The sequence below is a fragment of the Felis catus genome, chromosome B1 (assembly GCF_018350175.1).
Source record: "Felis catus isolate Fca126 chromosome B1, F.catus_Fca126_mat1.0, whole genome shotgun sequence".
NCBI lineage: Eukaryota > Metazoa > Chordata > Mammalia > Carnivora > Felidae > Felis > Felis catus.
The window spans coordinates 76,503,309-76,526,349 of NC_058371.1; the positions used below are offsets into that span (position 1 = coordinate 76,503,309).

Genomic DNA, 23,041 nt, shown 5'->3' on the forward strand with positions numbered 1-23,041 from the left:
GTTTTTAACATGAATGGGTGTTGGATTATGTCAAATGCTTTAAAAATTTTTTAAATGTTTGTTTATTTTTGAGAGAGAGAGAGAGAGAGCGCGCGCGCGAGCAGGGGCAGGGAAGGGGTAGAGAGAGAGGAAGAGACACAGAACTCGAAGTGGGCTCCAGGCTCTGTGCTGTCAGCCCAGAGCCTGATGTGGGGCTTGAACTCATGAACTGTGAGATCATGACCTGAGCCGAAGTTGGACGCTTAACCGACTGAGCCTCCCAGGTGCCCCTCAAATGCTTTTTTCTATATCTACTTATACTAGTAATTTTCTTATCTACAGATTAATTGATTTCATGATAGATTATATCATTTGATTTGCAAATCTTGAACCAGTCCTTGCATCCCTGGGATAAATTTGTCATGATATATAATTCTTTTTATGTTTTTTTGCATTTGTTTGATAATATTTTCTTGAGAATTTTATTTCATCTTTTTTTTTTTTTTAATGTTTATTTACTTAGAGACAGCATGCAAGTGAGGGTGGGACAGAAAGGGAGAGAAAGAAGATCCCAAGCGGGCTATGTGCTGGCAGTGCAGAGCCCATGTGGGGCTCGCTGGAACTCATGAGCCATGAGATCATGACCTGAGCCGAAGTCAAGAGTCTGATGCTCAACTCAATGAGCCACCCAGGCGCCCCACATTTTTGTTAATGAGACTTATTGGTCTGTAGTTTTCTTGTAATGTGTTTATTTTCATTTTTATTTTTATTTTGGTATGGGGTAATGCTGGCTCATAGAATGGTTTAGGAGGTATTCCTTCTGCTTCTGTCCTTTGAAGGGAATTGTAGAGAATTGGTATAATTTCTTCCTCAGTTTTTGGTAGAAGTTACCAATAAGCCAGTCTGGTTCTGGCCCTTTTGTTTTGGTAGGTTATTATTTATTGATTCACTCTCTTTAGTCATTATAAGCCTATTTAGATCGTCAGTTATTCTTTTTTTCCCTTTTTTTAAAATTTAGATTTTAGTTAATTACTGTACAGTGCAGTATTTGTTTCAGGAGTAGAATTCATTGATTCATCACTTACGTACAACACCCAGTGATCATCACAAGTGCCCTTCTTACTACCCATCACTCATCTAGTCCATCTCCCACCCCTCTCCCTCAGGCAACCCTCAGTTTGTTCTCTATCATTAAGAGTCCCTTGTGGTTTGTTTCCCTCTCTCCTCTCTTTTCCTCCTTTCCATATGTTCATGTGTTTTGTTTCTTAAATTCCACATATTAGTAAAATCGTAGATCATCAATTATTCTTGTGTGTGTTTTGGCAGATTATCTCTTTTAATGAACTGGTCTCTTTCATCTAGGTTATAGAATTTAAGGGCATAGAATTGTTCATAGTGTTCCTTTATTATTTGTTTTATGTTTATGGGATCTGTAGTGATGTTCCTTCTTTCATTTCTTAAAATAGTAAATTGTGTTTTTTTTATTAGTTAACCTGGCTAGAAGCTTATCTCCTTTATGGATCTTTTTCAAATCAGCTTTTGGTTGCATTGATTTTCTCTATTGATTTACTATTTTTAATTTTTTTGTTTGCCACTCTAATACTTATTTATTTTCCCCTGCTTACTTTGGATTGAGTATTCTCTTCTTTTTTTAGTTTTCAGGGTGGAAGCTTGATTAGTGATTTAAGTTTTTTCTTCTTTTCTAATAATTCACTGCTATAAATTTCCTCGTAAGGACTGGTTTTGCTGGATTTCACAGATTTTAATAGCCCGTTTTCATTTTCATTTAGTTTAAAATATTTTTAGATTTTCTTGAGACTTCCTCTTTGACCTACATGTTATTTTTTAGCATTTTGTTTAATATCCACATATTTTGGAATTTTGCAGCTATCTTTCTGTTAATGATTTCTAGTTTAATCTCCTTGTGGTCTGAGAACAAACAATATATCATTTCTGATCTTTGCATTTGTTTACATGTGTTTTATAGCCCTGAATGTGAGCTACTTGGTGAATGTTCCATGTTAGCTTAAGAAAAATGTGTATTCTGCTGTTACTGGGTGAAATAGTCAATAGATGTCAATTAAATCCAGTCAATTGATGGTATTGTTGAGTTCAATTATGTCCTTAATGATTTTCTGCCTGCTGGATCTGTTTCTGAGAGCGATGTTAACGTCTCCAATTATAATAGTGTATTCATCTATTATTCTTCTTGCAGTATTATCAATTTTTATGCCACATTGTTTTATACTCTATGGTTAGGCACATACATGTTATAGACTATTATGTCTTATTGGAGAATTGGCCTCCTTTATCATCAAGCAATGCCCTTCTTATCTCTGATAATTTAACTTGCTTTAAAGTCTGCTTTCTCTGAAATTAGTGTTAATTATTCTTGCTTTCTTTTTATTAGTGTTAGCATGGTTTATGGTTTCTCCATTTACTTTTAGTCTGTATGTGTCATTATAAATAAAGCGGGTTTCTTGAAGACAGTATAGTTGAAACGTAAGTTTTTAAATGTCAGGAATTTGTATTAAATTCACCCATATCTTGAAATTAGGTTTATAATCATGAATATATAAAAATAAATGTATACCTATGTATTTTAAATCTTTACTTTTGAATAATAGTAATTTGTTTTTAATTTTAATTACTTCAGTGTTATCTATAAACTTATGGCATCGACAAGTGAAGGAATCAGAGTACAAGCTCTCAAGGCAATGGGCTATTTTTTAAAACACCTGGCCCCAAAGTGAGTATAGTGTTCATGAAATCTAAAATGGGTTGTGGTATATTACTTTTTATTTTATAAATCTTTGGAATAGTATTTTTGTTCTGTGATTTCTCTGGTTCCTCTTCTCTTTATTTTTATTTATAAAATCTATGTAAATTTAATCCCATTTCTATATATTAAAAATAAAATGGAAACAGGAATATATAGGTTTTTAAAAAATATTTATCTATTTTTTTTTTGCATGTGCAAGTGGGGAGGGGCAGAAAGAGAGGGGGAGAGAGAATCCCAAGCAGACTCCAGGCTGAGCATGGAGCCTGATGCAGGGCTCGATCCCACACCTGGGAGATCATGACCTAAGCCAATATCAAGGGTTGGATGCTTAACTGACTGAGCCACCCAAGCACCCCAGTGTAGTTAGTTTTATATGAAATAAATTTTCCATTTGTTCTTCATTCATTATAAGAGTACATTTGTATAAATGGAATTTTAGAAACCATGGAGACTTCATTTCATGGGGGTTGATCATTTGCTTTATCTGTACTATAAAGCTGATATTTTAACCTAGATAGTTGTCATAGTATGTTCTGTTATATGGATAACTGAAAACTGAAATTTTTGTATTTTTTTCTTAGCTGAATGTAGATATTCATATCCTACCTATTGTTCCTTATACCATGTTGGTTTATTATAAAAATTAACATTTGTGGCAATAGAGAAGTGTTGGCAAACTATGGTCTTTCTGTGGATTCCAGTTGGCTGCCTGTAAATAAAGTTTGGTTGGGACACAGCCACAATGACTTATTGGCTTATTATATATGGCTGTTTTCAGATTGTGACAGCAGTATTGAGTTGTTGCTACAGAGCCCATTTTGTCCACAAAGCCGAAAATATTTACTATCCAGCCATTTGCAGAAAAAATTTGATGAATCTCAGGGTAGAATTGAAGTTTATGATACTTTAGTTTCTAAATTTTTGCTTGGAAGTTTAATTTTGGTGCATTTATCTTCACAGTATTAATTTTCTTAATTTTCTTTCATTTTTTCTACCTTTTTCTCCATATTGTTTTTCTACTTAACAACTTACTTCGGCTTTAGATTTCATCCATAATAGAGTTTAGCTCAGTACTGATGGAGAGTAGAAACTAGTTAATAAACAATTCCTCTGAAGATTTTTGGTGTGCTGTGACATAGCCAGTCTTGTGTATATATTTTTTAAATTTCAGCTGTGCTTACATTGTAGTTTGTATTTCTCTGCTTAAAGATTTTGTGGCCTTATGAGTTCTAGGTTAAAGAAAAGTGGGAGAGTTACTGAGCTGGAATTTGTGGATAATGTGAAAAACATTTTTGTATCTTCTTCATCCAACTTGCATACTAAATAGTAGATAATAGTACTCTGCATTTGATTATTTTTTTTTATGAAATCACAGAAGAAAAGCTGAAGTCATGCTTGGACATGGATTGTTTTCATTGCTAGCAGAAAGACTCATGCTTCAGACAAATTTAATCACAATGACCACGTATAATGTTTTGTTTGAGGTAAGAATATATTTAGAATTTAATCTTATTTCATATTTTGAGAATGACTTTATAATTTAGTTGCTAATGTCTAGATAAAATAAGGTAATTTAGATTTGATACACAGTTTTGAAATTAATTATATAAAGCACATATAGCTGCATCTTAAATCTATTAATCTGTTAATTATTAAACAGTATGGACATCTCTGTTAAGTATTTCCTCCATTGTATTGATTGTTTGATGTCTTGTTTTGTAATTAAGTAAAAATAGAGTTACAATGTTGAAATCATTTATTTTATAAAATACAGAAGATGGTTAGCATGACAGCATTGGACTGTATACTTAACATTGATTAGTGCTGACTTATGTTCATTTATATTAATGGTACAGTGATTATGCTAATCTATTGTTTTCCTTCTGTAGATTCTTATAGAACATATTTGTACTCAAGTGATACATAAACAGCATCCAGATCCTGATTCTTCAGTAAAGATACAGAATCCTCGTATGTATTTTATATACTTTTATTTTTTTGTTTTTGTTTTTGTGGCCATTTAATTGACATATAATATTGTATAAGTTTAAGGTGTACAACTTAATGAAACAATTTGATATATGTATATATTGTGAAATGATTACCACAGTAAGGTTAGTTAACACATCCATCACAGTATCTTTAGAATTTTTTGTGTGTATGTGTGGTGAGAACTTTTAAGATCTACTGGTTTGGTAACTTCTCATTGTACAATACTGTATTGTTAACTGTAGTCACCATGTTGTACATTAGATACCCAGAACTTACTCAGCTTATAACTGGAAGTTTGTATCCTTTGAGTACTTTCCCCCATTTCTCCCCTTATTTTTTATACTTTTAATAAGTACTTTTTGGGGTGCCTGGGTGGCTCAGTAGATTGAGCGTCTGACTTTAGCTCAGTTCATGATCTTAAAATTTGTGGGTTTAAGCCCTGCATCAGGCTCTGTGCTGACAGCTCAGAGCCTGGAGCCTGCTTCTCCTTCTCTCTCTGCTCCTTCCTCACTCGTGCTCTCTCTCTCTCTCTCAAAAATAAAATTAAAAAAAAAAAAAAAAGTACTTTTTGCCAATAAAAAGAAAGTCACTGAGAAAAACCTGAAGTTGATATTGTTGAGAACATAGTGTTCAAAGAATATTTCATTATAGGGAATAATATAATGCTACTTTTATTTTTGGTTAATATTGAATATAACATCTAATTAACCTTAGGTTATGTGGAAATGTTTATATAGAGGTTTTGAAGAATTGTGTATGTAAGATGCTGATTTAATGTATGTTCAGATTTTCAGTAAAGTTTTGATTGCACCATTTAGTGATGTCAGCCCAAATTACATGAACCATGGAGGTAGCTTTCATCTTAAATTAATGTCAAGTTAGGAATACCAAGTTTGGAATTGAAAAATATCTGCTTTTTTTTTTTTATTGTTTATGAACTTAGTCTTGTTGAACAGTCTTTTCTTTTGATATTTAGAATTCTTAAGCACTTGTACAAAGTGTACATTTTTCATCTTTTTAAGATTATTGACATTGAAATAACTGACTTGTAGAGTTTTGAAATTTAATTACCTTTTGTGCGGTGAGTTGTGTTTGTGGTACTCTGTTTCAGTACTAGTTTTAAAAACATGTCTGGGAAGTTTAATTTTCCTCAGCCTTCAGGGAGACTTGATGTTATTATTTTAGAGAGTAAGAAAAGGAGAAAATCTTGAGTATATGTATATAAATATAAATTATATTTTATGATTATAGAGATGACTAATTGAAGTAAGAATTTTAGAATGTATGATCTATGTAATATACTATCTCAGAAAGACACACACTATAGTACGGTGTTTAAAAGCGTTACCTGCCCAGGTTTTTATATTGTTTATGTTTCTTAATAGTTGTGTGAATTGCTTAATTTCTGTGTGCCTCAGTTTTCTTATCTCTAAAAAGGGGATAAAATCAGTATTTAGCTATCATTGTATATGGGTTTTCTTAAAATAGTACCTCATGATAGTATATTCTCAAAATTAAGTGTCTATTATTGTCATTACAATTATTATTATGATTATTATCATCATTGTAATCATTTTCCAGGCAGAGAAATTTTTCAATTTGTCATTAGAAGAATTCAGAAATTACTTCCCAAATGTCTTTTATTGTATGATAAAATATCTTCGTATTTGCTGTTTTGCACTCACCAAAAACCTTGGCAAAAGGCTAGTTCAGAAGTTCTGAATTGTAATTGGGTAAAAACTTAATATATTTATTTAATTTTAAATTCAGGGTTATAGCTGTTTTTGTTTCTTTATAGTTCTGGATTTAAGTATATATTTTAAAGAATTTTTTTCCTTAAAGCTAAATACTAGAAATTTTGACAGCGTTATTTTTAAGACCATTACAGTAGCAATTTCATTTGTATTTGGGGTGTTGAATAGGTTTTAATTTTATTTGTTTTTTAACCTAATTTCACTTTTTAAAAAAATGTTTTTTTAATGTTTATTTATTTTTGAGACAGAGAGAGACACAGCATGAGCAGGGAAGGGGCAGAGAGAGAGAGGGAGACACAGAATGTGAAGCAGGCTCCAGGCTCTGAGCTGTCAGCACAGAGCCCGACGCGGGGCTCGAACTCACGAACCGTGAGATCATGACCTGAGCCGAAGTTGGACGCCCAACCGACTGAGCCACCCAGGCGCCCCCCTAATTTCACTTTTAAAATCATGGAGGAAAATTGTAGTAGCTTTTAAAATTTGCTATGATAAATGGAAAGCTTTGTGCATAAAACATCTATTTTGTTGAAAAGCTGAGAACTTTTTCTGAGATTTTGATTACAGCTTTTGAGTTTGAGATCAACTTTACTAATTGGCAGAAATTATGGAGAATTGTTAGTTTTACTGTTATTTAATTCATAGATAACATAATTTTATTTAATATAACCTTTTAAAATTTGGCTTTACTTTCATACATTCTAATGATGAAATAAAAAACTCCTTATTTATGGAGGCTTTCTAAATAGATGTATTGTCATTTTTTTTCTGCAGGTGATCATTTTTTTTTTTTTATAATATAAGGATGTTTTCAGTAGACATCTGTGTCAGGGAAGCTAGAGAAATATATTAATGATCTTCCATCATGAATTTTTTGTAATGTTTTGGTTTTTACTAATTTATGAATTGTCTTACAGAGATACTAAAAGTAATTGCAACCCTACTTCGAAATTCTCCCCAGTGTCCTGAAAGCATGGAAGTTCGCAGAGCCTTTCTTTCTGATATGATTAAACTTTTTAATAACAGCAGAGAAAACAGAAGGTAAGGTTTGAATTTTTTTCTAAGAAAAATTGCTTTAAAAAATACTGTGCAATGAATTTTCCATATGCTTTTTTCATTAAGGGTATATAAGTAATGTACCTTATATTTAAAGTGAGTTTTGAGTACCACCTTCTTTAATTGTTTTAATAGATGGAGGTGCCTTTTTTTTTTTTTTTGGCTTATTTTGTTTTGAACTTTTACTTTTTAGAATTCTTAGAGATGAGGGTTTTTTTTTTAATTTTTAAATTAAAAAAAGGTTTTTTTTAGTAATTCAGTATCCTCTTACAATTTTCAGGAGCTTGCTACAGTGTTCTGTATGGCAAGAATGGATGCTTTCTCTTTGTTATTTCAATCCTAAGAATTCTGATGAGCAAAAGATAACAGAAATGGTTTATGCAATATTCAGAATCCTACTTTACCATGCAGTCAAATATGAGTGGGGTGGCTGGCGTGTGTGGGTAGATACCTTATCAATCACACATTCAAAGGTAAGTGTTTTTAATGAAAATTTATTTTAGTGTTATAAATGTCTATAATTTTGTGTTTTACTCATTTAAAAATTTTATGTACTTAAAAGCAAGGAAAAAAGACATTCTCTGAAAGCACAGTGAAAGAACAACTAAAAGGAATCACTAAGAAGAAAAATTTTCCAATTTCTTCAGAATCAAAACGAGGTTTCAAATGTTATTTTTATGTATGCTTAATAAAGTGAAACCTCATGGCATAGCATAAAGGAACTTACATTTTCAAGTAGCCATTTTCACAGATACGGTTTTCTAAATTTTAGGGTAGTTTGAAGCTTTTGAACACAAGGTGGCGCAGTATATTCAAAGATGAGAAGGTATTTTAGTAATGTAAGGTGGTTGAGTTAACTAGAAAAGCTTGGGCTAATGTGTGTCCTTTGGTCACATTACAGTCAGTTAAAAATTGATTTGGGAGAATCTGCTAGTCTTTTATTTATTTTTATTTTTTTAATTTAAGCCAGTGTAAGTTATTTTTATATAGCTTTTGTTTAAAATTTTTTTATGAAATATTCTACACCTACAAAATGTATAAGGAATAATGTACCTACCAGTATTTATGACATTGGGTTCTCCATCCCAGTTTTCTTTGTCTATCATTGTTATGCCGTCTCTCCTTCCCCACTAACCTTAATTTGGGTGTTTTCATTATTTCTATTTCCTTCTTATGTATATTTTAACACATACACATCTCAACAGTAAATGATTTATATTTCATGTTTATACTTAATATAAAGAATGTCACATTAAATGCATTTTTCTGTAGCTGGCTGTTTTTACTTACCATTGTTTGAGATTCATCCATATTGACCCACATAGTTGGGTTCATTTTCTCAGTTGTGTTGTATTCCATGGTATGGCTTTATCCATTTACCAGTTGATGAACATTTTTGATACATTTTGTATATATTTGTAAGTTTCTCTCTCTACATTCCTAGAAGTGGAACTGTTTACTTGTAAGATGCAGATGTTGAACATTAGAAGATAATGCAATTTTTTCCCTCAGATTGGTATATTACTTTACACACTCTCCAGTGATGTATAAGTGCTCATTGATTCACATCACCTCAGCACTTGGTATGGCTGGAGTTTTAAAAATTTGCACATTTGGTGAATTAAAAAAATTTTTTTTTTAACATTTATTCACTTTTTGAGAGATAGAGAGTGTGAGCAGGGCAGGGGCAGAGAGAGAGAGGGAGACACAGAATCCGAAGCAGGCTCTAGGCTCTGAGCTGTTAGCACAGAGCCGGATGTGGGGCTTGAACTCACAAACCGTGAGATCATGACCTGAGCCAAAGTCGGAAGCTTAACTGACTGAGCCACCCAGGTACCCCATACATTTGATGAATTTTAAATGCTGTACCTCCATAATTTTAATTTACATTTACTTATTGTTTTGTGGGAACTTAAAAAATATATTCTTGTTTTAATCTTTTGATTGCTGTATTATTTATGAATATCTTTTGTCAATTTATTTACTTAAGTTTTAGAGTTTTGTGTTTGTATTATCTGAGGAAATTTTACATTTCAAATATTAATGCAGTAAAATTTAGTTTCTTTCATGGTTTATGCATTTTGTATCTGGTTTAAGAACTCTTTCTATACTCAGAAGGAATATAACCATACAATTATATTATTATAAATTACCTAGAAAGAATAAAGAACAGAAATGGTAAATTTGATATATCTTTAAATGTTTTTTTTTTTTTTTTTTACTCTCATAGTTTATTATTCTGGAATATTTTGCCATTCTTGTGGAATATATTGCCAGTTCCTCAATGTACTTATTTAGGAGCTTGAGTAACTTTTAGTTATTTGAAAGTACCTAAGAGTTATATATTCTGCTTTCTTCTTATTCAGTGAGAGGAGGGTGTGTTATTATCATAAGGATTTACAAAGATATCTTAGATTGGAAGATACCGCTCTAATTTATGTTTGAGAATAATGCAGTGATAAATAAGAAAAAGATTTGATTTTATAAAAATGCTCTTAGTCACTACATTTTTTGAGCTGACTAGTCTAAAATGGGGTTCTGCCAAATATGGCTTGAGGATCAAGCCTGTGTTTTTATAAATAAAGTTTTATTCAAACACAGCCACTTCCATCTATTTTTATATTTTCTGTGGCTGCTTTCATGCTATAAGTATTCAGTATTTGCAACAGAGACTGTATGGCTTCCAAGCCTAAAATATTTACTTTTTGGTACTTTACAGAAACTATTTGCTACCTCTTGTTGAAATTAATTTAGTTTGTGCTGATGCCCAGATCTTTTGATTTCTAGTGTAGTAGGCTGCTGCAGTCTGGACTAATTTTCTGCTAGTATTGTATTCCTCTTTACAAAAGATAATGAGAAAAACAGGATTGAGTTTGGGTCTTACATACATTTGGATTGGATTTCAGATCTAGGGGAATTCTAGGTTAGGGGAGTATCAGTATAAATTAGATTTTTCAAAATTTCAAATTACTATATGTTAATTCTGTGCTTTTGTACATACTTTTGTTTGTTCACGTCCTTAGGAAGAATCGCTAGAAGAATATAAACTTTAGATCAGTAATTCTTTTTTTCAAATCTTTTTATTACTTTTTAAAGTTTATTTATTTTGAGAGACAGAGTGGAGGAGGGGCAGAGGAAGGAGAGAGGGAATCCCAGGCAGGCTCCATGCTGTCAGTGCGGAGCCCGATGTGGGCTCAAACTCATGAACCATAAGATCATGGCCTGAGCTGAAACCTAGAGTTGAACGCTTAGCTGACAACTACCCAAGTGCCTAGATCAGTAATTCATAAAGTACAGCCTGAAGACATTGCGAGCCTATGAGTCCTTTTCAGAAAATGTGTGAGGTCCTCCTTTCCCAGCTTTGTGTCTTTTGAAAGTGTATTTTTTTATATACATAAATCAAAACAGTATATAATACAACACATTGAATATAAAAACAGATACTAGAGTGCAACATTATTAAGCTAGAATTTAAAGAGATTTGCGAAAATGTGAAATCCTAGCACTCTTCTCATTATTACTATTATCTTTTCATTATGTTATTTACACTAACATATAATGGATTTATTGTTATTTTGGAATGTGTATTTGTAAAGTTTCTTAGTCTTAATTTTTAATATGATAAGTAGTAATAGATATACCCCATAAAAATAAAAAGTTTTGGGGAGCCACAGTACCTTTTAAGAGTGTAAAGCATCCTGAGATGAAAGAGCTTGAGAACTGCTGAATTCATAGAATATTTAAGGACAATAGTCTTTTAATTTCCTGTGTACAGGATTAGGAGGTTAAACTAGGAAATACCTCCAGTATCTTTGAATTTCTGAACATTTTTGACCAAACATTTATATTTAGTTACCAGTCCCTTTGTGTATGTAATGAAGTGAACATGGGCTTTGGACAAAGGATAGTTCTGGGTTTGAATTCTGGTTTATAATATTTTGTGGTTGTGTAAACTCAGACAAGTTTCTAAACTTTTTTTAACTATCAGTGTCTAATCTAGAAATGGTAAATGTGGATATGTATAAGAAGTTAATGAAAGGAATCACAGAAAATAGAATAAATTCTCAGTGACTATTTTCCTTTGTTACAGCTCTATCATTCTTCCTATTCATCTCTTTGTTTTAATTCTCACTTCCAACACACTAGTTCAGACCCTGAGTCACTTCATGTTTGATATAAACCTAACTTTTAAAATAATTACTTATATCTACAATAATTTGTGTAGTGTGTATTCTGTGAAGTGTTATAATAGAATTGTGACTACCCAACTTAAGAACATGCTATGTGGTTCTCCCTTCTCAACCCCCACCTTAAATCTAATCTCTATTTTGAATTTTGTGTTTATCATTTCCTTCTTTAAAAAGTTGAAAAATATATTCCTAAATAATATATGATCTGATTTTCCCTATTTTTGTATTTTATGAAAATGACATCATACTGTGTGGATGCTTCTATTCCTTATTTTTTCTCAAACTTTTTGTTTTTAAAATTATTTTTTATTGTTACATACAGCTTTGGTTCATTCATTTATACTGCTATGAATAAGTCAAGATGCTCAAAGGCAACGGTTTTACTATAGTTGTCAGTTTTATACTTATAACTGTGGCTCCCAGTAAGAAATTTATAGTGACCATGTATGTATGTACACACTCACATGCATTCACCCTTCTCTCATACACCTGAAACAGAGGTTTCAGGAAACAATATTTACCCTTACTAAACTTTGGTATATAGGGATATATTCTTAGGTTTTCTTTTTTGTTAAAAAATGCTAATGATGCCCCAGTAGGTTGATTCTGTGATCTGCCAGGTGAATTATCCTCAGTTTGAAAAGAGCACTGCTCTAGGAAATAGAAGTAGGAGTAGAATTGCTAGATCCTAAGTAATGTTTCACCCTTTAATCCTTGACACTTTATTTATTTATTTATTTAAATGTTTATTTTGAGAGAGAGAGAGAGCAAGCGAGCGTGCACATGTGTGCATGCACAAGCTGGGGAGGGGCAGAGAGAGACAGAGAGAGTGAGAGAATCCCAAACAGGCTCCATGCTGTCAGCACAGAGCCCAACGCAGGGCTTGAATTCAGTGAACCATGAGATCCTGACCTGAGCTGAAATCCAGAGTTGGACGCTCAACCAACTGAGCCACCCAGGTGCCCCTCATGACACTTTAAAGTTCTTATTTTTGCAAGCTTTTGTTTTCTGCCTATGTTAAAAAAATTTTTTTTCTTCCCTTTAGTGATTTGTAGTTCTTCATACATGTCTAGATCATTTCTACTCTGGATATTTCTAATGATCAGTAGCCTTAGGTATTATTTTCCTGTAAGTTTATTATGCTAAAAATAACTTACGTAATGTTACTCCCTCCACAAACCCTTTGTTTTAATTTTCATAAAAAGGCAAATAAAGTTTTTTCTTTTTTTTTTTAACAAGAGTTTCTACTCAATCTTTCATTTCCTCTTGAACAAAGGATTTCCTGCCTTACCTTCCACTTGACTTTTTAAAGTTATATCATTCTTTGTTAAAAAGCTTCATTTTTGTTTATTCATGGCGTGAACTTTGTGTTCCTTTGTAATTAGCCATATCCTTCATAGTTTTCAGGATTTAACTACCTCAACCACTTATAGCGCATTCTGGGTGAATTCACAGCACTTAATTTTCTCTTGGTATTTCTCTTAAGTAGTCTCTCTCTGTCTCCCTCCTTTTCCCATTCCCATTTCTCCCTCAGCTTCTCTTCCTCTCCCCCTCTACCTGTCCTTTCTACTCAGTCTTCTCCACCCCTCTGCTCTATTAGGTACTGTGGGTATCTAGTGCAATCCGTGCTGCCTTCTGTCCCTGCTGCTGTCATCTATCACTGCCTAGCTAACTCTCTCCCCCTTTGTTGGTTTCTCTTTCTTCTTTTGGCCATTTTTCCTCTTTCCTGTCCCTCTCTCTGTTCTTACCTTCAACATTCCTTTCTCCATTCTGTACCCTCTGTCTTCTCCTTTCCCCCAGCCTATGTCTCTTTCTCTCTGTTCTGTCCTTAGTGAAATCTGTGTTTGTTTTGTCTCTGCTTGAGTGGTTACATACTCTGTGGTCTCTCTCATTCATTTTCTTTTTTTCTTTTAAAAAATACATTTTAAAGTTTATATTTATTTTGAGAGAGAGAAAGAGAGAGCGCACAAGCAGGGGAAGGGCAGAGAGAGAGGGAGAGACAGAATCCCAAGCAGGTTGCATGCCGTCAGCGTAGAGCCAGATGCGGGACTTGAACTCATGAACCAGGAGATCATGACCTGAGCCGAAATCAAGAGTCGAATGCATAACTGACTGAGCCACTGAGGTGCCCCTCTCTCATTTGTTTTCAATCACCTGTGTCCAAGTCTTACAGTAGTTGTGTACCTCTTTTCTTCCCATTTCTACCTTAACTCTTTTTTTCTTTTCCACTACTCCCTTTCTTCCTATCTTCTTGTATTTGAGTACCTCTAGCTACTATGAAAGATAGAAGGATGCATCAGGAACAGATCTTATCCTAAAAAAAGTTACTTTCTAATATGGGAGATAATATTATATATGTGTGTGTGTGTGTGTGTGTGTGTGTGTATATTTATATGTAAAACACTAAAAAACAAGGCAGGAAGGAATAAATGCCATAGAAGAGATACTCACAGTGAATGGGTAGACAGCCTCACATGAGGCTATCTGAGACACTGGTAGAACAGATGTCATTTGATGACAGCGTTGAAGGGTAAATAGGATTTGGGCATGTAAAGACTGGAATGATGAAAATCACTGGTGGAAGAATTGACATAAACAGAGGTACAGAGGTGGTGTTACTGAGGAAAAAGCATGGTGAGTTGTTGGTTTGCTTGGGAATATGTAACGTACATGAAGAAGAGCAGTAATGAGTGATACAGCCAATGTTTGCCATTTAATTATGAGTGATCCTATAATATCTCTCCTACTATATTTGTTAGAAATGAGCTCTTATATCTTATTTTGGTTATTCCTTGTAAGCTCTGATGAGTAGGGACAAAAGATTTTATACATCTTTATATCTCCTGTAGAATTGTGCATAGAGCAATGTGGCAGTTGCACATTAAATATTTGTTGCAGGAAGAAGGAAGATCCACACCATCATTGTCTGGGCTGTCTAGTTTAGCTGTCACATGGTACCGGGGCACCCTGTATGTGCCTTAGCATCTCAGTCTTCTGTTATCAGTGACTGACGAAATAGCTGCAGCAGCTGTCTTGAAAGTGTGTGTACCATAACCACACACAGTCTGATTTGGGAATCTCTCATCAGAGTAACTTGAGATGTATATTTTATTATAGTCTCCTGCACTTCACCCCAGAATCTTAATCTGAATCTCATGGGATGTTCCCAGAAATCTGTGTTTTAAAGTTAGCCCTTCTTATGCATTCTGTATTTCAAGTGCCCCTCTGAGTGTACAGAGAATTATTTTTACTAACCTTTATAAAATTCTTCCTTTCCTGCCTTTACACTAAGCTGTTAATATAATATATTCTTTAGAAAGTATCACAGATATAGAGGAATTATACCTAAATTGAATATGGACCCCAGTTAAGACCCCTTAATACATTTTAAAAGTTAATGAAAACGTTTTATGTTATTCTGGGAGCATATGTTATGGTGTAGAGAACGTTGAAAGAAGAAGTATAAACTCCACTTATACAAAAAAACCCAAAAGTATGCTTTGTATATTTTAAGTATATGTATTTATAGTTTATGTGTATATTATATATAGTTTATATGTTATATATTTATAGCTTATAAAACTATTACATAAAACTATTATTTATATGTATTTATACTTTATATATTATACATAGTTTACATATACAGTTTTAATTTATGTTTTTCTTTACTCCAGTGACTTACAGCTTTAAACAGATATTAAAACCTTTACAAAGAAAATAGTTACTTTATGGAGAGGCCTGTCTTGCCTGTTTTGAGCCAAGAACCAGTCTTTGAGTCAAGTTTTAGTATTAAAATTACAAAATGGAATAAATGCTGATTAAGTCAATTGTAGAGTATTTTTATCTGAGTAAAACTAGACTTATTACTGCTTGCTGCTTAAGTATACTTTTAAAAATAAATGCTAAACCTTTACTTAATGCTGTGAGGGGGAAAAGAAAAATTTAGAATTGTAGTATACATTAGTTCTTGTGGTTTTCACCTTTAAAGCTTAATAAATGTCTTTTAGTTTTATTTCTCTATGTGAAAATTTTTCATTAATGAAAATCTTAATCATAAGGTTTTACAAAGTAATTTATTTGAATATTGCTATGTTAATTACTTTGGATTTTTAATATCTTGACATCTGTATTTGAAATGGATAGCTGACATTCTAAGGTGCTTCAAATGAATATTTACTAAAGTTCAGGATGGAGCTAAAGTGATTCAGTAAGTAGGTGAACAGTTTGTAGCGTGTTGTTAGAAATTCTGCCAGAAGTATTGAGACCAAATTTTTTTCTCTAAAAATATTCACTCTGAAGCTTTACATTTTTATACATGTGATACTGAAGTGATGCTTATTTTTTCTTTGTGCAGCCATTTAAAATCTCAATATCATAAATTTATAACATGGATCTTGATAAAGTACTGGTGTGTAAAAAACTAATGTTGCAGAATTGTATAGCTTTTGCAGAGTTACATCAGGATACATTCAGCTGCTATAAAAAGCCAAAGAAACTCAATTGCAATTTTATTGTCCAGTTTGATAGATTTCCTGCCACCTTTGTAGTAGGGAAGCTGTTTGTCACTGTATCTCTCTCCTCCAACAGCTGAACTAGATTTTATAAGCAGTAATAGGGTTTTCTAGTGTAACTGGCCTGTGTTGGTTACTTTGGTCTCAGGGTTTCAAATATGTACCTGTTAAGAGTAACCTTTGTAATTCCATTATTTTCTTAGGTATTTTCCAGGTTGTTATTGTTGATCCTTTTCCTTTTCCTTTTCTTTTCTTTCCTTTTCCTTTGCGTTGCTTTGCTTTGTTTTGCTTTCTTTAATTAAGTGGCTCTGTGCCCAATGTGGAGCCTGAACTCATGACTCTGAGATCAAGAGCCACACGCTCTGTTGACTGAGCCAACCACGCATCCCACTTTTCCTTATTTAAAATGCTTTAAATTTAACACTATCTTGAGGAATTAATTGATTCTGTTTTCACTTGGTATGCTAGATTGCTTCTACTCTTCAATTAAAATAAAATTAAGGCATTTAAAATATCCTGAATTACGAGAACTGTTAAAAAAAAATATCCTTTTTCTTTAACAAGTAAAACTCAAACTTTCTCTTATTTTTATGGATTTTACTTTTTAAGTAGACCCATGGCCAGCATGGGCCTTGAACTCAAGACCTTGGGATCAAGAATAGGTTGCTCTACCGACTGAGCCAGCCAGGCACCCCAAACTCAAAACTTTAGGTACTATATTTTGTCTAGGCCTATATTGCCATGAAGTAGGATGGGTCTGTGACTTATAATAATCAGTGAGTAAAAGTTATTCACACTTACATGAATTTCAGTGGCTGCATATTATTAGGTATATACAGTACATCATATTATGGAGCCGTAAAGTTAAGTGCAAAAGCTGAGCTTTATAATATCTGAATGTTATCAGGTCACTTGTAGTTATAGGAAGGAAGACTGAGTAAATAAGGTAGTTTTCATTTTTTTGGCATTCTCCAAAATTTTATTTGGAAAAATTGTTGGATGTGATATTTTAAAAATCTATTGATTTGTGTCACAATGTACTGCATTAACACCATAGTTTAACTTTTCCTTATCTTTGAACAGTGCTGGGCCTGCTTTTATATAAATGTCTCCTATTTTGTAGGGTAAATTCCTATAATTCCAGGAGTCTTTACATGTATTAAGAGGTTCTAAAGGATATTGCTAAATTACCATCTAAAAATTTGTACCCATTTATACTCTAGTTTTTATGAGAGCACCTGTCTAAACAGTTCTTAAAATGGGTCAAGATGACTTTTTATAAACAAAGATTAATAGGTTATTAACTGTATGATATTTTATGTCACTGTGCTTCCTAACTTTATCTAGATAAATCAGGATAATACTACTTGTCTTTTAGGGTTGTTCTGAAGATTATGTGTGTCAGTATGTGACAAATGCTTAAAACATTGTACAATAAGCATTCTCTATATCTCAGCTATTGCCACAGGTATTTAATAATATATCTGGACCATATCCATACCTTGATATTTATTACTTGATATTTATTACTAAATATGTATTTTTAAGCATGTTGCAGAACTAGGGAGCAACTATTATTTTAGATAGATTTTCATAATTTAAGGAGGTTTGAGGGTAGAATATATTCTTTTAAATAAATTTCTTTTAAATTCTACAATGTTTCCATGTGTTAATATGATATTTATAGAGATTAAGAAAGTACTAAGTGGTTAGAAGGCTTCTGTTTTGTTTTATTTTACTTATTATTTAAAATTTTTTTTAATGTTTATTTTTGAGAGAGAGAGAGACAGAGTGCAAGGAGGGGAGGGGCAGAGAGAGAGGGAGACACAGAATCTGAAGCAGGCTCCAGGCTCTGAGCTGTCAGCACAGAGCATGACATGGGGCTCGAACTCATGAAATGCATGACTATAACCTTAGCAGAAGTTGGATGCTCAACCAACTGAGCCACCCAGGTGCTCCTATTTTATGTTAGCTTGGTTTATTTATTTTGAGAGAGAGTGAGAATGGGAGAGAGACAGAGAGAGAGAGAGAGAGAAAGAGAGAGAATCTTAAGCAGGCACCGCACTATCAATCCAGAGCCTGATGCAGGGCTCGAACTCATGAACCACGAGATCATGACCTGAGCCAAAATCAAGAGTCAGAGGCTTAACTGACTGAGCCACCCAGGTGCCCCATGCATCTGTTTAAATTGCATCCTCACTTGGTGTTAATAAGAAAGTGTTGGTCAAAAATCATTTTATGAAAGAATAAAGTTTGTTTTTTATATTTATTAGGGTTGCTTACTAAAAAAAGTTAAACCTCAGACCAAAAATTGATTTAACTTTGATGTAACTTCTGTATATTAGACTACTTAAAATTTTAGAAGGAAATGATTGAGTGTGTTAATTTACTTTCCATATACTGGATTTCTCCAAAACTCTATTCAGAAAAATTGGTGGAGATAAATTTTAAAAAATATGTTGAAAATTAATTTAAAGCCGTTGAGAACAAATAGCATTATATCATATAGCATATGTGTAGGATTATATATACGATACTCTTTTTAAAAAATTTTTTCTTAAAAAATTTTTTTTAATGTTTATTTTTGACAGAGAGAGAGACAGAGCATGAGTGGGGAGGGACAGAGAGAGAGGGAGACACACAATCTGAAGCAAGCTCCAGGCTCTGAGCTGTCAGCACAGAGCCCGACGTGGGGCTCGAACTCACGGACCACAAGATCATGACCTGAGCCAAAGTCAGACACTCAACTGACTGAGCCACCCAGGCATTCCTATATGATACTCTTCAAGAGGCCACGACAGCCCTTAAAGCACTGAAATAAGATTTTATTCAGGAACTATTGCAACAGGGGAAAAGAGACCTGAGTGTATAACTGGGCTCAGTTCTGAATACAACAAGGAAAAGTGGGGATTTATAGGCAAGGAAGAGGGTAGGAGTGGGGAAGAGATTCAGTGGGTAGAAAATTCATAAGAGGACACATCTTGGATAGAGGAGATTCTGGTTAAACAGACTTAACAGGTTTTTTTTCTAAAAGCAGGCCAGGTTGATAAGATGTCACTGGGGATGGTGGGGTTGAGAAATTGAAACAGAAATCAGGTTGATCAGTTATTGAAGGTGGGACCCTGAATTGCCACTTGCAGCTTTTAAAAAGAAAAGCAAAACTGGAGGCATCACAATTGTGGATTTCCAGCTATATCACAGAGGTGTAGTCATCAAGACAGTATGGTATTAGCACCAAAACAGGGTCAATGGAACAGAATAGAAAAGCCAGAAATGGACCCACAACCATATGGTCAGGTAATCTTTGACAAAGCAGGAAAAGACAATCTCTTCAGCAAATGGTGTTAGGAAAATTGGACAGCAACATGCAGAAAAATGAAACTGGACCACTTTCTTATGCCATACACAAAAATAAATTCCAAATGGATGAAAGATGTAAATGGAGACATGAAACCATAGAAACCCTAGAGGAGAACACTGGCAGTAAGTTCTTTGACATCAGCCTTAGCAACTTCTTATTAGACACATCTCAGGCAGTAAGTTCTTTCACATCAGCCTTAGTGACTTCTTACTAGACACATCTCTGGAGGCAAGGGAAACAAAAGCAAAAATGAACTATTGGGACTTCAAGATACAGCAAAGGAAACAAAAAACAAAAAGCCTACGGAATGGGAGAAGATATGTGCAAATGACATATCTGATAAAGGACTATAAAATCTACAAAGAACATTGCAAACCCAGCATCCAAGAAACTAATAATTCGGTTAAGAAATGGGCAGAAGACATGAATATATATTTTTCCAAAGAAGACAGCCAGGTGGCCAACAGACACATGAAAAGATGCTCACCATCACTCATCATCAGGGAAATACATATTGAAACTACAATGAGATACCACCTCACACCTGTCAGAATGGCTAAAATTAGCAACACAAGAAACAACAGATGTTGGTGAGGATGTAGAAAAGGTGGAACTCTCATACTGGGAATGCAAACTAGTGCAGCCACTCTGGAAAACCAAATGGAAGTACCTCAAAAAGTTAAAAGTAGAGCTACCCTATGATCTAGCAATTGCACTGCTAGGTATTTACCAAAAGGATACAAAAATGCTTATTGGAAGGGATATGCACCCTGATATTTATAGCAGAGTTATCAACAATAGCCAAATTATGGAAAGAGTGCAAATGTCCATCAACTGATGAATGGATAAAGAAGAGGTGGTATATATACACAATGGAATATTACTCAGCCATCAAAAAGAATGAAATCTTGCCATTTGCAATGATGCGGATGGAACTAGAGTGTATTATGCTAAACTAAATAAGTCCGAGAAAGACAAATACCGTATGATTTCACTCATGTGGAATATAAGAAACAAAACAAGAACATAGGGAAAGGGGGAAAAAAAAGAGAGAAGCAAACCACAAGAGACACATAAAAGACAGGGAACAAACTGAGGGTTGATGGAGCAAGGTGTGTGGGGGATGGGCAAAATGGGTGATGGCCTTAAGGAGGGCACTTACTGCGATAAGCACTGGGTGTTATATATAAATGATGAATCACTAAATTTTACTCCTGAAACCAATATTTCCCTACATATTCACTAACCAGAATTTAAGTAAAAACTGGAAACAAAAAGACAAAAAAAGATATGGAGGGTGGGGATTCTCTCTAAACTGACTTAACAAGATCCTTGCTGAAACTCAGAGATGCAGGTATGGCAAAGACAGGGCTTAATTGAGTAGCAGGATCAGAGGAGCCTGACTAACTTTGGTCCAGGAGAGAGTCTTTTTTAATGTAATACAGTTGTTCTACTTTAAACTTTGCTTTTTGTCTTTCCTTGACAGATTATATATAGATATGTTCCATTTTTTGTTATTTACTCTTTTCATTTTTTTTTTGTAGAGGGTTTATTTTAAGCTACATATGAGTAGAATAGTATGGTTTATAAGTCAAATCCATTTGAAAATAATTTTTTAATTTTTCTGTGGTAAATTATGTAGTTGCCTTTTCAAGTGGTGGGTAAATAAAGCTTGTCCTTACCTGTAGGATAAAATTTCATCTCCTTCTCTGGGTTCACAAAGCCTTAAATAGTCTAATGCCTGTTTAGCATTCACATGCATAGTTACTGTTTTTATTGTTCACCACTTCTAGAAATACTTTAATCTTATTGCTTTACTGAATAACTCAAGTGTCTTAAATGAACCATGTTCTTTGACCATCCATTCTTATGCACGTTAAAAATTTTTAATGTTAGGTATTTTTGAGAGAGACAGAGCACGAGCAGGTGAGAGGCAGAGAGAGAAGGAGAGAGAGAATCCAAAGCAGCCTCTGTGCAATTAGTGCACAGAGCCTGTTCTGGGGCTCGAAGTCATGAAACTGTGAGATCATGACCTGAGCTGAAATCAAGAGATGCTTAACTGACAGAGCCACCCAGGTGCCTCTACATTATTAAAAAATTTTCTGCACATCATCTCTCTTTGTTTTTAATCCTTTTCTATCTTGCAAATGAGTATTTATTGCTGAAGTCCAAACTTAAGTGTCAGCATTATTCTGCTATTTCCAGGTGCTTCTAAGGTATTTCTAGGCAAATTATGTAATTTCTGTATATTGCTGGTAATATAGTATATAAAACTCTGAACTACACTTCAAATTACTTAAAAAATTCTTTTTAAAAACGTAACATCTTTTTTAAAATGTTTGAGAGAGAGAGACAGAATCCTAAGCATGCTTCTTGCTACTGTTAGCGCAGAGCCTGATGTGGGGCTCTAGTCCACTAACTGTGAGATCATGACCTGAGCCGTTAAATCAAGGGTCGGATGTTTAACTGACTGAGCCACCCAGGCGCCCCTGAAAAAGTCTTTAAAATATTCCCAAAGGGTACACAAAAGGCATGAACAAATGGAAAAACATATTTCCTAGAATAGGAAGACTCAACATCATAAAGTTATAGTAACATGATGTTTCTTTAGATTATTTTGTAAATTTAGTGAAGTATTGAGATAATACTAACCAATCATTTTTCTTTTTGTGGGGAGAAAGCGATTTAATTATTAAAGGTAATCATTAAGGAACAGTACAGTAAAATACATAGAAATAACCAGGTAAACTCTGTAACAAGCAATGACAAGGGGACTGACTCTACTAAATACTACAACATACCAAATGTCATAAATTTTCAAAATGTATTATTGACACATGAAGAGATAGGCTGACCTGGGAAATACAAAGTCCAAAAATACATGAAATTTCATAAAGACTTTAGCATATTATAAATGATGCATCTCCAGTCAGCAGGGAAAAATGGACTCTTTAATAAATGGTATTTGTATAATAGAAGTTTCATCTAAGGGGAAAAAAAGTTGGATCCCCAGGTAATTTAAAATATGGATTAATTAACTGGTAGGGAGAGAAACCATAAATAGGTACTAGAAGAAAATCCAGAGCAGTATTCTTTAACCTTAGATTGTCTAAGAATTTTCTGACTGTAGTTTAGAATCTAGAACCATTAAAGAGGAAAGACTAATAGTTTTTTACTACATTAAAACAAACAAAAACTTTGTGATCAAAAAACAATACTATAAGCAAAGTCAAAAGGCATATGACATATTGGAAAAACAATTTAGAACCAGTGCAAAGGTAACATTGCTAACATATAAAGTCTTCCTAGGGGCGCCTGGGTGGCTCAGTTGCTTAGGGGACTGACTTCGGCTCAGGTCATGGTCTCACAGTTTGTGAGTTCAAGCCCTGTGTGGGGCTCTGTGCTGACAGCTCAGA

General features: G+C 33.7%; 1 protein-coding gene across 6 annotated transcripts in view; it reads left to right on the forward strand.

The window, feature by feature from the left end:
* Positions 1 to 23,041, forward strand: part of LRBA (LPS responsive beige-like anchor protein) — a 775,946-nt gene that overhangs the window by 158,102 nt on the left and 594,803 nt on the right. For all 6 annotated transcript variants that reach the window (XM_023252764.2, XM_045056857.1, XM_023252765.2 and 3 more), the window contains exons 18-22: positions 2,636 to 2,728; positions 4,137 to 4,245; positions 4,651 to 4,732; positions 7,422 to 7,545; positions 7,841 to 8,033. In XM_023252764.2, the coding sequence (XP_023108532.2) occupies positions 2,636 to 2,728; positions 4,137 to 4,245; positions 4,651 to 4,732; positions 7,422 to 7,545; positions 7,841 to 8,033 (601 nt within the window). The remainder of the gene's footprint in view (positions 1 to 2,635; positions 2,729 to 4,136; positions 4,246 to 4,650; positions 4,733 to 7,421; positions 7,546 to 7,840; positions 8,034 to 23,041) is intronic.